General features: G+C 37.5%; 2 protein-coding genes across 5 annotated transcripts in view; both read right to left on the bottom strand.

Moving 5' to 3' along the window:
- LOC106670492 (protein Fe65 homolog) overlaps positions 1–12396 on the bottom strand; it is a 42178-nt gene extending 29782 nt beyond the window's left edge. For all 4 annotated transcript variants that reach the window (XM_014400915.2, XM_014400912.2, XM_014400911.2 and 1 more), the window contains exon 1: positions 12263–12396. The gene's annotated coding sequence lies outside the window, so the exon portion shown is untranslated. The remainder of the gene's footprint in view (positions 1–12262) is intronic.
- Positions 12397–14651: 2255 nt separating this feature from the next.
- LOC106670507 lies at positions 14652–18490 on the bottom strand. Its single transcript, XM_014400941.2, has 4 exons — positions 18384–18490; positions 15509–15655; positions 15325–15429; positions 14652–14883 (listed from the first exon to the last, which is right to left on the bottom strand). Exons 1-4 carry the CDS (start codon positions 18435–18437, stop codon positions 14728–14730), a joined length of 462 nt encoding a protein of 153 aa, XP_014256427.1. The 5' UTR covers positions 18438–18490; the 3' UTR covers positions 14652–14727.
- Positions 18491–20089: the final 1599 nt, after the last annotated feature.

Below are 20089 nucleotides of genomic sequence, written 5' to 3'. Positions count from 1 at the left end.
CGGATTGCCAATTTAATTTTTCATTTAACTCCTGGAATAGTTTCTTACGTTATTTATTAATGTAAGTTGTATGTTCAATTATTGGTAAAACAATCTTACTCTATGACTCACCGTCCTAGAATCTGCAATCGTCCTAAACCTTATCTAAAATTCCACTTTAGATGCTTACAATTCATACTATCGCCTAAGAATTTGTTTTAATGCTTTAAAGAAATAGTTTAATTTTAAATTAAAAAGGGTTAGTTTGAAGTTCAAAATTTTACCTTGAAATTTAAAAAAGTTCTTGGGGGGACCGCGGTAATATATGGTGATAACCCCCAATTTGAACACACAAGAATTCGTACCATGGCTAATATGCAAAATCATAAGGCCAATTAAAAAAAAAAAAAAAAAAAAAGTTCTTAAATGCTTTAAAGAATGGGTTAATTTGAAAGCAAAAGTGGCTTATTTGAAATTTGAAAAACAAAGGCTAATGTGAAGTTAAAAGAGTTAGTATAAATTGTACAAAAAAGGCCAATTTGAAGTTTAAAAAAATTAATATGAAATTAAAAAGGGTCAATTTGACGGGAACAGCTTTTTTTTAATTTTCAAATATACAGGAAAGTTAATTTATACGCTTCTATTGCGTATAAAAAAATTTTTAGCTTGAATTTTAGCTTGAAGCTTAGTTGAAAAGAATTAATTTGAAATTAAAAACAAAAGCTGATTTGAAGTTAAAAAGAGTTAATTTGAAAAAGCTATGTCTAATAAATTTTTTAAAATCTCAAATAAACAGGAATTTTATTTTACATGCTTATATTTCGTACTGTCTCCTAAGTTTGTTTAATGATTCAGAGAAAGGATTAACTCAAAATAAAAAAGGACTAATTTGACGGAAAAAAAGCTGTAACTTGCACTTCAAACGGAGCGTGACCAAAAACATCCAATTTTGGATTACCATCAGGGGAACGATTATTTCAAAGTCAATATTACGATTCAGACTACTGATTCTGACATGATCAAATCAAAAATGGTGGTAAAAACACTTTTTTCTAGAGTTTATTTTGCTGAGCGAGATCATACCATGATAATAGTTGGAAAGAATCACATCGTAATCAACAGGTTTTCTATTTGAAACGAGGATGATGGAAAAACGACCCATCAGGAGTTTAGTGTTGAGTTTCTATTTTGGAGCTGTGCCAATTATAACAAAAATATATAGCTGTTTTTCTTATTTTCAAGCTCAATTACGAAGTGCTTTTTAGTTAACAACTAACAAGGCATGCATGAGTGCTTAATGGCTCGCTAATAAGCAAAACTTTCCAGTCTAACTCAGGCGTAAGCAATGATGCCCTGGAATTCTGGAATTGGATTTAATCTGGCGTTACATACAGCCATTAGACGAATCATACCTCGCGGACAAGAAATATGGTCGAAGGAGAAATATAATAACTGACATTTTGTCTTAATTAGCGATCAAATATAAGGTTGGTCTATTAAATGATGCAAACGCAAAATAAATAAACCATATAAATTATTTAGAGCCGAGGAATCAAGAGGAAGCTAATTGTGTATATAATAGATACACCTTTATCTCGGAGTGCAGATCAACAGTGACCTAGTTATCTTGGAAATAAGAGGAAGGAAGAGGAGGACTTCTTGAACCAACATTCCTGACTAAAACCACCAAATTAAAGCTCTATAAATCATCACAGGCTACGGAGCCCGGAGACTTCAACTTGCTTACCAGCAGACATTGAGGACCTTTGAAAGGAAAGGGGGGTCAACATGGATTCTCTGGGTCCTGAACCCAACAGTTTTCCAGGCTGAAATCATAGCGATTGAACACTGCACCAGGGAAATAAAAAGGTCAGGAATACATTCCAGGAAGGCAGCCATAGTTCTGACAGTCAGGCAGCACTAAAGGCCCCTAGCCTCATGGGAGGTGAAGGCAAAGAGTGTTTGGAACTGCATGGAGGCCCTGATGGCAGTCAGTGACACTAGTGACCTGACTCTAGCATGGATCCCTGGGCATTCGAGGCATAGAGGCAACATGAACTCTCTAGGTCCTGAACCTCACTGTGGCTTAGCATCCTCCCACAAAAGAGGATACATCTTAAAATGGTCATTAATGAGTCCAAAAACTGGTGGAATAATACCACAGGCACGAGGCGCACAAAGAGATTCATAGAAGGGCCATCTACAAAATTTACAAAGGAATTACTGGAAGGCAACCGCAACCGAACCAGGATTCTGATTGGTCTCCTGACAGGACACTGCCACTTAAGAAAACATATGCACCGAATAGGAGTACAGACAAAGAAACTGTGCAGATACTGCCAGGAAGAGGAGGGGACCGCAGTACACATTTTATGTTTCAGTGAAGGTCTATGTAGGTGCATCTTGTATCTGGATAGGAAAAACCCACAAGCAAGATCCTACACTAAGGAGGATGCTCAGGGGAGCACAATGGATCGAGCAGAAGTGTATGGTGGAGGAGCAGAAGGCCTTGAGGCCGCCTTTTTTTATCCCTATCCCTATCTCTGGGGTATCGTATGGACTAACCGGGAATTGAACGACCTAATATATTACGATGACTTTAATACACAACTATCAAAATGAAGAAAACTTAAATTACTGGAGAACTTAGAGATATAAAAACAAATAACACTTTCACTAAAAACACTACATAAAAAAACGCAAGCGTTCTGAGGAAAACATAATTGAAAAAACTAACAACAAAAAAGAAACAACAACGGAAATAACCAACATCACCAATGTACGCTGGGTCCATGCTCCTAGTGTCAACAGACGGACCCAAAGAATATAAAGACTTACACGGACGAGACAGTACCTCTTCGACAAAGTTAAAGTAACGGGCACTAAAAAATGGCTAAACCCATATCTGGCCTATCAGAGAAAATAATAGACTTCGTACGGGCCATGACCATGGAATTCATCACAACCAACTTTCAAGCCAAACTGCTAGCCTTAGCTGTGCACATAAATTAAACAAAAACGTCTCAAAGGTGTTAACAATAATCATTCCTTCAGACAGTCTAAAATCGCTCCAAGCCTACGAGATTACCTCAAAAACTTGTCTGGACCTGCCTTAATACCCTAAACAACTGGGGTCTTCAAATAGCTTAACGCTAGCTACAGTGGATAGCGGGAATTACTGGACACTATTTGTTGCAAAAGTCTCAGGACCCTCAGAACAAATCATAGACCCTAATCTAGTGAAATAAACAGCAGACTCTTTAAAACAGAATTGGAAGCATGGGTAACTAAAGAACACAACAATCATTGGGAGCAAAGGCCAGGCATTAAGCAGAGCAAAAAGACTACTTGCACAAACAGCCCAATCGGGGATAGGTTTGGATTCGGATTTATATAAGCACAAATCTGCATGTAGTCATGTGCAGAGTTGAAACCAGATATTCTCGCGGTAGACCGGCAATTCCAGCTTTTGTGGCAGACCCCGAGTGTCACCCACTCCGGGTGTTGGCAGACCGGGGACAGACCTCGGTCTAATCCATCCAGACACCGAGGTTGAGTTTTGCAAGGAAAGAAAGAACAGAATGCATCAAACGAAGCAGGAAAAACCTCGAATTCTAACAGGGCACTGCATTTGAGAAGAGTGGTGTAATCCAGATTCTGCTAAGAAGAAGAGGAGACACATTGCACATACTAACGAACTGGCGCTACACTTTCCCGTAGGAATAAGTCCTTTGGGATGTAAAACGTAACCGTTAAGAAGATATTCAACCATTGAGACCGGGCCTACTCATCAAATTCCTTGATGAACTAGAACTGATCAGAGTGCTATAGGTTCAGAAGGTGGGATATAATAGCTCACCAAGCTTAAACCATTCCGAACTTATTATATCTTACATCTATTCCAAGCTGAGATCCACGCAATACAACTTTGTGCACAGAAGTTGTTAAAGAAGAAAATGAAAGGTGATATCTTCATTTACAAGAAGAAGGATGTCCCCCCCCCCAAGCATACACTTGAAGGGATGAAGACCTTCTCCAATGAAACAAAGTACTTACTATTCCTGGACCAAAGGGTCAAGTGGGAAACTACAAAGTCAATATTACATAATGCCAAGGCACTATTAAGTATTTTAGCCAGATGAGCTAAAACTAAAAGCACCCACTCTAAAAGATGAAGCCATAACCAAAGAAACTAAGTACAAGAAACCAAGTGGAGAAGTAATATCGCAATATACTGCAACCAAGGCACTAAGCATTGGCCAGAGATTATGTAGTAAAAACTATGGTATAAATCTCATGATTGGTCAAACATGAACCTTGTGGTTCACATATGAGCTCTAGTATGGTGACCAAAAACACACGCCTATGGAGACACAAATGAAACTCCAAAGTTGATAAAGGCTAGCGTGTCTCAACATAACAGGGGCAATGGATATTTGTCCCAAAACAGCTATCGAAATCAATCTCCTAGAATAGATTCCAGAGATGCAAGGAAATCCCACCAGATCTTAGAACAAGGGAAAGAAGGACCTGACAAATTGAAAGGAAACCTTGACTTTGGCAGACTCAAGGGGCTTTAATATGGCTCATGGCTCAAAGATGGAACTAGAAGTACGTACAGGGGTACGAATACATCCTAGCAAAACCCCTCCGAATGATTCCGACTATATTCCAAGCTGAGGTCCATGCAGTCCAACTCTGGGCACAAGAATATATAAAGAAGAAAATGGAATGAGCACGCATATACGTACTCTTGAGATAGCAATAATTACAGAACGAGGGATACAATAGCTCTGAAAGAGTGCAGTATATTACACACTCCGAATTTCAACTAATCACCTACATCTTGGTAAGAATTCCCCGGAAAAAAGGAAATAGACGTCTTAGAAAAACCTGGCGACTCTGATCTGTTGATGCTGTTGGCGATGGAAGGCGCACGACAGAGAAGTTAGCAGGAAAATCTTTACGGAGGCCAAAATAAAAGAATATAACAAATAGCTATTGCTTCTTTGAACGATAATTCGAATCAGAAACTCCAGACTCACATCTATTGTAACTTCTTTTTCGCCTGAGAAGAAACTTAAACCGTAAATTTTACGGAACAGACCACATTCCACTTTTCCTTGTCGTGTTGGATCTTGGGGGAATTTACTCTAAAAACAACTACGATAATGAGAAAAGTTTTGTGTCTTTGTTAATACCAAAATAAATACTTGATTTTTTTTAATGTTTAACTCTGTCGCGTACAATAGTGGAGAGAAAGTTTTTAGATTGTTAGATTTCCTTCTGTGTTCTTCGGAGTGATAAACATATTGACAGTTACCTATCATCCTGGTCTGCCTATCCACCAGGATGACATGTAACTATCAAACAATAGAAAGTTTTTAGTCCGACTCTAATTAAATTTATTGTTTGAATCGAACTTCCGACAATCGCTTGTCAGCAGTTTGATCGTCCTTGTTGTCATCCTGGTCGGTCTGTTTTTGTCGTACGAGTTGTCGGATTAATCGAAGTAGATGTTGAACCTTTCGCCGAAGCTCTTTGGAGCGGGGGAATCAATCACCGCGAAAACATCAGAAAAGGACTTCGCTTAGAAAATGTGATATTAACGAGCACGAACACAACAAAGTTAGGATAAAAGCGTTTGGTCGAATGCCGATTTTTATTGCTCTTTCAATATTTCAAAGAGCCAAATTAAGAATTTAAAAAAACAGTTAAAACGAAAATAAAACATCACGTACAGTGGAAAATAATTCATGAAAAACCTCACCCCACGGGCTCTGGGGGCAATATGTCAGAAACTAACCGAGATTCCCGTCCGATTTTATGCCTCGTTTACATTCATCCATTGCCTCTGATCCTCGCTCGGCCGTATTTACTCCCCAAAATACTCCTGTGGCTGGGTCAAAGGCAGTGAGTGTTTACATTCCCTCTCATACTACTTCCCATTCCAAATCCCACTTCGACCTCTGGCTATAAAATAGGTCGATGCAACATTCATTTACAATTGTTAATAGTATAATCTTTATAACCTATGACGTGATAGGAATAGAATGTTAACTAGGAGTGCTAACTGGTCACTGCAGTGGCAGAATCAAGTCTGTGCAGATATTGTTAAGAAGAAGAAGATGAAGAAACAGGTGATGTCCTCTGATACGAAGGGCTATGCTTGCCGAGAGTGCTCCTAGGAAGAGGAAATACCAAAGCTTGAAGCCAACTACTTATGTTTAACAGTTCATATGGTCATGAAGTAATAATGATCTATATCATCCTACTAGAATAGATGTTATGTAAATAAGAAAGAACGTATTTAAACAAGTGATGTCCCCTGATATGAAGGGCTATGCTAACTGACAGTCCTACTAGGAGAGGAAATGCCAAGGCTTGAAGCCAACTACTTATGTTTAATAGTTCATGTTACGTAGGTGATTCATATGGTGTTGTAGTAATATTGATCCATCATCTTACTTGAATAGAAGTTATGTAAATAAGAAAGAATGTATTTGAACAGGTGATGTCCTCTCTTTTGAAGGGCTTTGCTTGCCTATTGCCCTCCTCAGGAAGAGGAAATACCAAAGCTTGAAGCCAACTACTTATGTTTAATAGTTTGTATGATGCAGATGATTCACATGGTGATGAAGTAATATTGATCCATCATCCTACTTGAATAGATGTTATGTAAATAAGAAAGAACGTATTTAAATACTTGACGTCCTCAATGCCAAGGCTTGAAGCCAAACTAAGTTTAAGTTAGTAGTCTAACTTAAAACTAATTATGTTAATTGTTCATAGGTGATGGAGGAATATTGATCCATCACCTTACTTTAAAAGATGCTATTTAAATAAGAAAGAACGCATTTAAACAGTTGATGACCTCTGTTGTGAAGGGTGCCGAGAGTCCTCCTAGGAAAGGAAACGCCAAGGCTTGAAGCCAAACTACTTAGGTTAGTAGTTTAACTTAAACTACTTATGTTAATTGTTCATATGTGTAAAAGGTGATAGAGGAATATTGATCCATCACCCTGCTTTAAAAGATGTTATGTAAATAAGAAAGAACGTATTTAAGAAAGAGTGAGAGGGAGAATGTGTTTAGGTTAAAACTGCATGGAATTATGAGTTTTTATTTGCCTACATTTAATAATTGAATAGAGAGGTGAACAAGTTAACTTTTATGTTTAAAAGCACTGTAAGACGGATAATTTGTTTATGGATAATTTTTGAAATGTTTGAATCGGCTCATGAAGGAACTGTCTTGTCTATTTTATCTCTACATGCTAGTGTGCTTGTCATAAAGGTTGACCCCCACCGAAGGTCCCTTTGGGGCCATGCGATCCTTTTTAATTCCGACCGCAGTGTTTCCGTTTTAATCAAAGGTCCTGCGATTTCGATTAATGTTCATTGTAATAATTTGTTATATTTTTTAATTAATTTATTACTTAATTTGAAGTTAAAAGTACAATGATATAAGTATCAAATTAATCTAGCAAGGATAGTAAATTAAAATGATAATGAGGACTGACATTTCAGGAACGGTCAGCACAAAAGGGTCTCGCATTTCTACAGATGTGGATGAAATAGAACTTTTTTTTTCTATTTCCTTCTATGTTTCTTTCAAAAATCCCATCGACAATTCCATTTAAAGGTGTTAGAATTTCGCAGTCGTTCTTGCGAATGATGCGCGCCTGCGCTCGATAACTCCTCGACCTATCAATATCTCCAGAAGCAATTAGGATTTTATGTTCCACTTGGGCGGAGAGTTACGTGCAATCGAAGAAATGTTACAAGACCGGGTCAAACGTGTCGTTAGATTATTTCAAACTTAATCGTTCATTCCATACTGTTTTTCTATTGAGAGAATGATACGCAAACGCTGGTACCAGGTACCAATTATAAACTTTAGAAAGACCTTTACGTCTATCTACAATCTTTTTGTATATTATCGAGGAATCAAGTATTTAAGGTAGAAAAAGTCCAGGCTCAAAAAACAAAACAAAAATCAACTAGATGAGGACTAATTTTTCAGGGCATACGATAGTGCCCAAACAAAACCTGTGAAAAAACGGGATCGGGTGTGTCTACCGAAGTAGACACTAAAGGCAACTATCTCATCGGTAGTAGGCACTAAAGCAGCTACTTGATCTCTACTTGTAGTACTAATAGCTACTCTTACCATCCGAAGAACCCGCCTCGAGACCTCCTGGCACCTTGATCCCTCATATTAACTGCCTATACACAGATAGTCAAATCAAGCCGGTGTCCGTATGTGTTCTGTACATCATTTACACTGCTGACACCTGTACATCACACTGATGACCCTCCAATTCTGTCTTCTAAATTCTATCCACGATCACGATGATCTTATCACAGTGACAAAGGTTAAGGGGGAGACTGATTGAAATCTACGAGGTCTTGCCCACCACTGTACATTAACAATGAGCTGCCGACTTACACCAATGTAAAGGTAGATCAAATCAGAGTGGGAGTGTGGTGTTCCAACAGGTAATCCAATATCCAGCGGATCCTTCGAATCAAAAGTCCTCAAACAAATTGTCAAAGCTCCTTGGCACGTCACTAACCTCACCATAACCTCAACATTACTTTGTCAACCAACCTATATGTTCCAGCTTCCAAAAGTTCCACACCAAGCTTTCGATCCATCCTAGGGATACGGATAGGGATAAAAGAGGTGGTCACAAAGCCTTCTGCACCTAGACGTGAGCAGATCTATTGTGCTCCTTTAGTTTTATAAATCACTGGCCAGCTTCAGGTTATTAATCAGCGTCCATAGCCTTACCAGCAGCTCCTTAGTGTAGGATATTGCATGTGGTTTTTCTTGTCCTAGTTATAAGAACCTGCACCTACATAGACCTTCACAGAAACATAGAATGTGTTCTGCGGTCTCCTCCTCTTCCTGCACATTGTTTCTTCTATCTGCACTCCTATCCGGCGACTGTGCCCGCCAGGAGTCCAACCAGAATCCTGGTTTTGTTGCGGTTGCCTTCCAGTAATTCCTTTGTAAATCTTGCAGATGGCCCTTCTATGAATCTCTAAGCGTGCCTCATGCCTGTGGTATTGTTCCACCAGGTTTTTGACTCGTTAAGAATCAATTTTTGGATGTATCCTTTATTGGCAAGGTGGTAGACCACAATAGTATTCGGGGGCTAGATAATTCATATTGGCCAACATATCCACCCCCTCATTGCCTCTATGTCCCGAATATCCATGCCTCGGTCAAGTCATTGGAGTCACTGACTTCTACCGGGGATTCCTTCACGCTTTTTGCCTTTAACTCGCTTGCCCTGTACCGCCTGACTGTCGGAAAAAATGTACTCGATCCATCCTAACCCTAGTGCTTAAGTCTTAGCTAGACCTCCTCGCCCCTTAATCCGTCATATTCAGTTCCGGCGTTGACTGCTTTCTCTTAAAATGTACCCAGTACTGGCCATCTGACCATAGTGGTAGTAGTACAAAAAGTTATTATAGAATGTTTTGAATGAAATTGTATTTGGTAAACGTTTCTGAAAAACTATATATGATATTTCATATGATAGTCAATATATGTCAAGTAGAAATAATATTGAAATGTTTACGTATACACGAAAAACAGTAAAACCATTGAGGAGTTTAACGTAAAATAAGAATATTTTCGTGAAACTCAGTGGGTATTTGAGGCTTAATTTATGAATATTACATGAAGGATAAACTGAAAATACGGTCAGTTTCCTACTCTGTTGCTTTAAAGTGTAATGAAACGAAAGGGGTCAAAACGCCCCTTGCCTACACTTATCCTCCTTTTAGAAGGACCCAATATCGCCAAAATCGTTCCAACGTTCCTCCTAATAAAACTATTTTGATAATCAATGTTTACATCCATCGAAAATAATTGAGCATGAATTGTGCCTAATAGCTGAGTTGCTAATTAATTATATCTGGACATAGCAGATATATAATTCTGTCTTAGCAATTTTAACCAACAATTATTCGTAAATATCACAAATGTGAATATAATTTTTTTTCACACGGTCACAGGACTTCCAGTAATGTCAGATCTGACCCAGAGAACATATGTCATGAGATACCGGCCAATTCTGACACTCGGTGTGGAGGGATAAGGGGCAAAGAGGTCTCGATGCCATATTCGATTAAGCCAACGTGGCGGGTTCTCGGAATGGGAATGTGTAGAGAGTGCTCGAGCAGTGTGGTTAGGATGGATCGAAAGATTGGTGGGAACTTTTGGAATCAAGCACGGATCAGTCCGTTGACAAAAGGAATGTGAGGTCATTGTGAGGTTGGTGATGTAAGGAAACGTAGTAAGAAGCTTTTACTATTTGTCTGAGGGCTTTATATTGGAAGGTTTGGATGCTCTGGATTTTAGTTAATTTACGCACTAAAGTCTTCTATATGGTTAGATCAGTTTTGATGGTCAAGACAGAATTCGGTCCTAGAAGTCTTCTAATTGTCCAAGTCTTCTGTTAAATTGTTGTCTCCTAAGTCTTGTGTCGGGATTTCACGTCCTATCTACGTATAGTCCTAAGCATTTATTTTTATCAATGTGAACATTCACTGTTGGTCACTTTTGTACCAGTCTTCTTGAATGTTAGAGCTAGCTTGCTGGGTTTCGATTTAGAGGACAAAATTACGGCATCGTCCGCGTAGGTAACATCTCAATTCACAACACCGGCTCTTCCGAGGGCCACCTAAACTACAGTCGCTATAATGATGACTGTTCTACGTGATTATGTTCCTGAGAACATTTTTGGTGACTGAGAGAAACGCGCTGGAAAGAACACGCAATTCATTGGCCTGACGATTGGAGAAGCTTGGGGGTAGTTATGTAGTGACTATTTATCCACTAGGTATCATCACTGCTTCAACAATGGTTTCATCTTCCATGCCAATAACCTCTGTACATAAGCAGGGGTTCAACCTGATTAATGCAGGCTCATCGATCATCGATGAGATCTCAAACAACACTCACTAATAGAGCAAGCCGCAAGCATTGTCTAAAAGGATTCTCTCGCACTCTCAACAGCCGACGAAGCTGTCTGCAGCAGGCGGCGCTTCACTCGCTACGACAACATCCGACTCATCGGCATCAATCCACAGACTTCAACAAACAGCTCCACTCACTACACCGGTCCTTCTCAGGGCCAAAAAAAGTTGTGACTGCACGACGTGATGATGTTCCTTAGAAGGTTTTTGGTGATTGGGAGGGACACGCTGCAAATAACACTCTTCAATTCATTGACCTGCCGCTTAAAGAGGCATAATCCTTGGGGGGAGCTATGTGGTGAAGAGCTGTGGGTTATTCGTTATCCACATCGCCAACGTCACCATTGCCAAAGAGCTTGCCCCACCTCGTATAAGAACCTGCTTAATGCAGGCTCATCGACGAGATCTCAAACAACCCTCACCAATTGAGCCAGCTGCAAGTAGCTACAGCAACTCGCAGTACTGATCCTCGCACTCTCACCTACTGCACTAGGTCCTTCGCTCGCTGCATAGACTTCAAACAACGGTTCCACTAGTCCACTAAAAGTGTACGCCACGCAAATGACCTAGCTGTTGGCAAGATTTCAAGCAGTATGCAAGGATTATTCCAAAACCTCGGATTATCCGGGTGTGGGCACACGCACTCGAGATCTGTAATGTCTGATAGACTAACACAGCGAAAATAGGAGAACCAAGACCTTTAATCCAATTGGAGGTTCATAACCCCGGAGACAAAAATTCTAAAAGGGGCAGACATCAAACTGTGACTAAGAAGAATCAAATAATGGGTACTGTAACTGTAAATAGTTGCGTTTGACATTAAAAACATGCATTTCAAAGAGGCGGAGCCCGACAAGAATTGTTTATGTATTTTTTTATCGGATGTTAGATATTTTTTTAAAACAAAAATCTTAATTTGAATATTGAAGTTTTAAACACCTGTTCTCGTATTTTAACCTCTCTTGTTTAAAATCGATCTTTATGATTTTATGTGTCATTCTAAATTCTGAATGTGTCGGTTATTCTGCCGAAGAGTGAAAGGTAAATATTATTTTGGAACACCTCTCGGACGGGAGGAGCCGACAAAAAATTGGAGACGTCAACAAAATTGCGTACGTCTACAATTTTTTGTCGTACGCCCTCTTCGGCTCATAAATATTATTAAGAATGTTTTTGATCAGACGCGAAAGGCGAAGAAGAGGCGTTGCCGCGTCAGGTCTCGGTGGCGGCCGAGAGGCGTTTTTTTACCCAGTAGACGAAATAAAATTTTTTAAAAAAATTGGTCACTTACCAGTTTTGAATAGCATTTTGGCGGGGTGGAAAAGAAGGAGTTCAAGGTGAATTTCACTCTTATGTCGAGGCCTCCTATCGGAATCTTGACAGTCGACAATAGAAGAGCAACGGCAGAAGTGAAACCTACCGGCCACAGAGGCCGAGCTACCCGCTTAGAAGTTGGAGCCGGCACGTGGAGACTGGACAAACTAACATGAATGTTGGTCGGTCACGGATTTGGACCAAACATTTTTTGGTGAGTCTACACTCTAAAATATTGGACACCTCCAATTTCTGTGAATGGTTTCGCCAAATATTTTAAAAGTTGAAATTTTCCGTATTTTTATTTCGTCGTTCTATTTGCTGGAATCAACTATGTTAATATAAATTTCCCTAATTCTTACAGCTTAATTTTATTTTATAAGGCAATATATCGCACACCACAAGTCGAAAAATGCTAAAAATCGAATTATTTCGTGTTTTTTTCTCATGGCATAGAGGCAACAAAAGAGTTGACATGGCCAAAAAGGGGGCCAACATGGACTCTCTGGGTCCTGAACCCTACAGTTTTCCAGGCTGAAATCATAGCGATTGAACACTGCACCAGGGAAATAAAAAGGTCAGGAATACATTCCAGGAAGGCAGCCATAGTTCTGACAGTCAGGCAGCACTAAAGGCCCCTAGCCTCATGGGAGGTGAAGGCAAAGAGTGTTTGGAACTGCATGGAGGCCCTGATGGCAGTCAGTGACACTAGTGACCTGACTCTAGCATGGATCCCTGGGCATTCGAGGCATAGAGGCAACATGAACTCTCTAGGTCCTGAACCTCACTGTGGCTTAGCATCCTCCCACAAAAGAGGATACATCTTAAAATGGATCATTAATGAGTCCAAAACCTGGTGGAATAATACCACAGGCACGAGGCGCACAAAGAGATTCATAGAAGGGCCATCTACAAAATTTACAAAGGAATTACTGGAAGGCAACCGCAACCGAACCAGAATTCTGACTGGACTCCTGACAGGGTTCTCCCACTTAAGAAGGCGCATGCGCCGGATAGGAGTACAGACAGAAGAAACAGTGAACAGATACTTCTAGGTAGAGGAGGAGATGGTAGAACACGTTCTATGTTTCTGTGAAGGTGTATGCAGTTGCAGGTGCTTGCAACTAGGTCAAGAAAAACTACATGCAAGATCCTACACTAAAGAGCTGCTGGTAAAGCATGGAGGCTGATTAATAACCTGGAGGTGGCCAGTGAGGAATAAATAACAGGGGAGCACAATAGAACCATTCAGGTTGAGGTGCCGTAGCCCTTGTGACCGCCTTTTTTATCCATATCCTCTACCCCTATCCCTAGTTTTTTTTAAAGTATTCTGGTGTGTGATGCTACGGAAAAAAAACTGTAGGTGGACTCCTATGCATGAATTGGTGGGAACTTACCATTCCTAAACTATTCCTGCTTGTCAAGGTATCAATAATCAACAACAAACCCATAATATATATTTTAATCATCGTAAAAAATATTTAACTGCTTATACCAGATTTATAAAGTTACAGTATCCATTATACTAATTAACATAACTTGTTTGACGGGCCTGTGTAGTATTCGATATTAGTCGACAGACCTGACCATTCATACATAGCCACACTCTATTTTTATAATAATTTTTTCTAAAAAGCATGATTCTTCCAATTACATTAAATATTCAGCATTGGTTATTTAAAGTAGAGATTACATAAATAATTTAATTAGTGCAATTATTATACATTTTATATTTATAAGCATAAAATGGATGGAGAGCAGAAATACCACCCTATATGAGAACTATGTTTCAACAAGGCAGCGAGTCTTTAGGTACCCTGTTTGGTTCTTGGGAATAACTTGTATATCGTACTTAGATATCTTTTGTTTCTTTTTTATGTGAATGTATTTATTAGTGTGAATGTTTAATTTTAGAGGGCCATTGGTGGAATACTAACATACTAACCCCAGCGACCCTCAATTTTATTCGTATGTGTCAAGGGTGGTTTTCCAACACACTGACTGAATGGTATGTAAATTGGCATTAATTAAAAATGAGTGAGTGTGTTTGATTAAAACTTGCATGCTTTGGGAGCTCAAATGACCTAGCTGTCCTGGTCCTTGGAGCCTAACTCTAGTGGCAAGATAAGTTTGACCCCGGATTGCCAAAACCTGAGGTTGGTAAGTCATAAGCTCAATTCTGTGCATATGCATGTGTATTTGCATAATTATATTATTAATAACTAATTAATGATTGATAGTTTACTGTCTTGAGAAAAAATGCAATAATAAACTGTTTTTTCCTAGCATGCATAATTTTCAATAAAAACCCAATGTAAAAAATTTCTTTTCTAAATACAGGATAAAGTACACAGGAAAAAGGAGAATTGTAGAAAACACACATACATTTTTATTATGTATTGGAGATGACACACTTTTTTTAAAATATCCATTACTTGGTGATTACTTTTTCTTAATCTCTCCATTTCCTTCGAAACAAAAGTGTTCTTTCCCATCTGTTACGACATCAACAGTTCCTTTCAGCTTGCCTACTGCCATTCCCAGCCCTTCTTTTGGTATTTCAAATTCCCAGTTCGGTTTTGCGCAATATTCTGTAGGCTGAAAGTAAAATGTGCTTAATAAAGCTGTCATTTAGGGGAAAAGAAGCTAGAGTTTCAAAATTTTGTCTGAAGAACAGAAATTCAGAGGAAACCCAACAGACCCAATGAAAAAATGTCATAATTTCTTTTATACTTTACTCCCTGTTTGGTTTAAAGTCATCATTGTACAGAATAACTGGCGAACCTTTTTCACCGATTAGGATCATTAGCAGAAACCCATGCGACTGTTAGAATAATGACCATTCTGACATTTCTTCAAGTACAATAAAAATTAGGGCCTTTTTAAAATTTGCATTTATTTATTTCAAACCTATTTAATAAATTACTTTTAATTTGAAGAGAAGAAGTAGAGTGTTTGTCTCAAAATAGCAAATTACAAGTAAGATTACTTTAAAAAATTATATTTCCCTTTTTCTAAATATGAATATTAAAAACTCACTGATTTTATAGGGCACTTGACTTCAAAATCGTCATATTTAAATCCGCATCCTTTTTTGGTTCCAGTTATTACAGGGATACCGTTTTTAATCCCTTTATACTTGATCTAAAAAATGATTAAGGCATTTTATATGAAAAAGTGTTTTTGTAGCCAATATGAACAATAAAGAAAACATATTTCTTACATCTATTGATTTGAATGGTTTAGTTAATTTTGCACAGCCTGTGAACTGAAGATTACACTTGTCATTCAGTTTAGCGGTTACTTTATCCACAGTGATTCCTTCTTTTTTGTCACACTTCTTGTAATTTGTAATTGTCAGAGTATAATCCTGTAAAATCGAATGTTTATTATTAAAAAATTACAATAATAACAATGTATCAACTTCTATTAAAATTTAGACCAATAGAACGGTGGTAAATGAAAGTTCTACTTATTTTCAACTTAATCCCCAGTAGTTGTTACATTTTCTATCCATCGAACGTTCTGTTGGAATAATTCAATTGTGAACCATTAACCACCAACAACTCAATGAATAGGTCCTGACTGCCCCCAACTAATACCACTAAGGACAACCTAAAAGCGACATGGAATTCAACTCATCTGATTTTCAAGAGAAGTGAAAAAACGAGGCAAGGGTGAATGCAAAATTCAGTAAGAATTGACAGATTAAGATGTCAAAGGCCAATCAAAACGAGTGAAATATTTAATTTGTCATTGAGTTGATTGAAAAATTTCGGATTGTTTCTTAACCAGCATCACTGGGGCTATGCTCAACACAGTTCCCGGAGGGCACGTGTCTTGAGAAGTCAGCCTCGGCCGATACTCTTGCTGTCATTTCAGTCTGCTGTCTAGGAATAGTCCTAAGTATCTGACTTGATTACGTTGCTCCTTATTGTTGATGTGCAGTAGAGGGCAAGATTGGGTACATTTTTCCTCATTCAGTCTTGTCCTCCACTTTCTGCACCAATCTTTGATAAATTTAAGGTATACTTGGATGCTCGTGGTTCCTTGGTACAGTGTTAGTTTATTTTTTACAATCATGTCTGATTTTGGTACAAGCAGTTTTCTTTGTAGTCCAAATCTTTCATTCAGTTCTTGTCACTTTGGTCACATGTGGCGATTCCAAATCAGCCACTGTCTAAGTATTTTATCTGTGTGGATTTCAGTATATCTTTTTGATGGGGTATATTCTAGGGAAAATTTGTTAAAATGTAATACTGATTTGGATGCATTTGTCCAATCTTTCATTATTTTACACCAATCTTTGATGAGCTTGAGGTGTTTCTGGATATTGGGGATGGCTAGTATGAGTCCATTTAGGAAAGTCCTACAAACTTGTATCTTCAATTTCAATCTGAACTTTCATGAGCATTATTACACCATAACAACCAAATCACAACCGTCACAGATGGGACAATCCTCTCCTCACACTTTCTTCTTATACTAGCAGTCCAAGAACACGTAGACTTCGTTAATAGTCTGGTGCACTTGTGCATAAGCTAACTGAGCAAAGTCAGGTGATGTTCAAACACAGAAGACAAATCTAATAACAATAAGTAAATAACTATCCGACCAAATCCTTGAGTACTTGGACAGTGCTCAATTAAAGACATGGACAACTCAAACCCCTACTTGGATCTAAATCTGCACTAAGAGTACACAACAAATGAATCGATTTGGTCTTACAAAGCACTGAGGCCAAACCTTCAAACATCCAAATAATCCTATCAATCCAAAGTTCTCCATTTTCCATTGTATCCTCAACACGTTAAAAAGACCTAGACATCCCATTTGTGGCAGACCTGATCCACTCATGATTCCACTACTTCAACATCAACCCACCCTAAACAATCCTCCATACCACCTAGGAAGACAAGCTACATAACCTAAATACTGTGAGTACCAGCAATGGTTCGCTCCTCTCAACCAACTCCGTGGTATAGAGAAGCTGGAACTGATTGGTTCATTGACAAAAGGAATGTTAGGTTATTGTGAGGCTAGCGACATACTAAGAAAATTTGCGAATTTGGCTGAGGATGTTTGATTGGAAGGATTCACCGGATATTGGATGATATGTCGGAACCCCATAGTTCAGACGTTATTATATAATCCACCTTGCCATTGAAGGAAATCGGTAGTTCCTTGCTGTTGATGCACTGTGGTGGGTAAGACTGGGTAGATTTCAAACAGTCTTGTTCTCATCTTTTGGCACACTACTATGAGAAAACTCATGGTGGTCTTGGATAAAATTTAGAACACTGCAGTGTCAGCAGTGTATGGGACCAATAATACTTCCTTGTGCGTATTGATCGAATATCTTACTATAGCCAGTAAATATGAAGGATTAAGGGGCGATGAGGTCTTGAGGCGAGGTCATGGGATGGTAAATGTAAGGATCAAGCTTGGACAGCAGGGTAATATCATCACCTCCTTTGATCCTTTTTTACAATTTTGGGAATAAAGACGGCTGTTTTATTGCTTATAGTATTTTATTGTGTCTTGTGTTTTTATTTATGAGTGTGAAAGTATTTATTAGTGTGAGAAGGCCCACATCGACCCTCAATTGGGTGATGGAGGAATAGAGAGTAGAGTATAGAGCTTATATAAATCACCTCTTTCTTTACTTAAATAAATAATTGCTCAAGACATACAATTTTTTTAAAGAAATAATTGTAAACAATTGACGAAATATTTTAAGTCGAACATCACGTCACTTCGTATGTTTGTTTATCAGTTGCTTAGGCAGTGAAGGAATTTTCTAGCAACTTAAACAAATTTGGACGTATTTTCAGACATTATTTTCATCGCCCGAGGGTGGAGGAATTCTCACAAAATAGTATAAATATAAAAAGTATAAGTGATATAGATTTCAAGTGGAGAATCGAACATAAAAAAATGTTAAAACGTAAACTTGATTTATTTACTAAAATCGCAATACCAACTTTCATGTTTTTGATACAAATAAAAACTTAATACAACTTCAATTCTTTGATTATTTAAAAAAAAAATTGTTATTGCTACATAATAATCGAACCAATATTTCATTGAGTACTCACACACGCCGCCAAGCAGTAGCCGAACAAGCAGATCAGAACTAGACCTCTGAACATGATGATGAATTAATTTTGATTAATTCGGTTTTTTGTGCCATCTAGCATTTATATAAAATTTTCTATTCTTCTCAATGACGGGAAATACGCGATAAAATAAACAGATCTATTTGATAACGTTACGCCCGATGACAAAAAAAACCTATCGTTGCTGTATATGTAACGCATCGTACAATGTAACAATATAACTGCCGTATTTTCCTAGTTGTAACACTTTAAATAAAAATATACATTCCAATTAAACCGCCAGGTATCGATGGAATAAACTCTATTGTATCAACTATAAGGTACTTACCTGGAAGGGCTTAAACACATCTTGGATACTTATCGATAGCGTATTTGTTTGTTAGACTCTTTGTCTTTTGAAAAGAAAATAATAAGGATCGTGTTAAATTTTTTATCCAGATTTAAGTTTATTACAACCGTTGGAAAACTGGATTATTCTGCTTTCACCCTAGTCAACAAGGTTTAGGAGAATATGGCATTTAAGTGTGAAAATAATAATAAAATCAACAAAATCTGCTCAAACATTTTATTTTATTTCTACGGCTGTAAATTATTTACGAAGACTCGGTTTATGCCATTAAACGTTGTTTGTAGGGTTCTAAATTCGTACAAAGTTTCATATGGATCAGTGGAGTCGTTTCGAAGTTAAGTCATAGATATTGAAATACATAATTTATGACCTGTACTCCACCCTTAAGTTAAAGGCAAACATCCAGCTTTCCAACGGTTGTCGTACGTTGAGTTTGGATAAAATCCAGAGGGTTTTTTTACGCTGGAATATTCCCGATGAGGGAAAAATCTTAAAAATTCTTTAAAGAAAGGGTTAATGTGAAGTAAAAGAAAGGTTAATTTGAAAATAAAAAAGTGTAAATGTGAAGTTAAAAAAAGCTTATTTGATTTAATTTGAAATTAAACAAGTTAATTGGAAATTAAAAAGGGTTAATGTTCAGTTTAAAAAAACCGCCAATTTGGGTTAATTTGAAATTAAAAAGGCAAATGTTATTGTTAAAAAACGCTAATCCGAGTTAATTTGAAAACAATAAGGGTTAATATTAACTTAAAAACAGTAATTTGTGTTAATTTGAAATTAAAAGAGTTAATTTGAAATTAAAAACGCTAATTTGAGTTAATTTGAAAATAATTAATTTAAAAACAGTAATTTGTGTTCATTTGAAATTAAGGGGTAATGTAAAGTAAATAAGGTTAATTTGAGTTAATTGGAAATAAAAAGGGTAAATGTGAGGTTAAAAGTCGCTAATTTGAGTTAATTTGAAATTAAAATGGATTAATGTGCAGTTTAAAAAAAAACGCTAATTTGGGTTGTTTTGAAATTAAAAAGTATTAATCTTAAGTTACAAAACCCTAATGATTGTTCATGCGAAATTAAAAAGAGATAATGTGAAGTAAAAAAAGGTTAATTTGAGTTAATTGGAAATAAAAAGGGTAAATGTGAGGTTAAAAAACGCTAATTTGAGTTCATTTGAAATTAAAAAGGGTTAATTTTCAGTTTAAAAAAGGCTAATTTGGGTTAATTTGAAATTAAAAAAGTTATTTTGAAATTAGAAAGAAACATTTTAAAATGTTATGTTAAGAATCGCTAATTTTAGTCAATTTTAAATTAAAAGGGTTAATTTGACGGGAAAAAC

This window comes from Cimex lectularius, unplaced genomic scaffold, assembly GCF_000648675.2.
Source record: "Cimex lectularius strain Harlan isolate CLEC.00 unplaced genomic scaffold, Clec_2.1 scaffold31, whole genome shotgun sequence".
Taxonomy (NCBI): domain Eukaryota; kingdom Metazoa; phylum Arthropoda; class Insecta; order Hemiptera; family Cimicidae; genus Cimex; species Cimex lectularius.
This window is presented reverse-complemented; position numbering and strand designations above follow the sequence as displayed.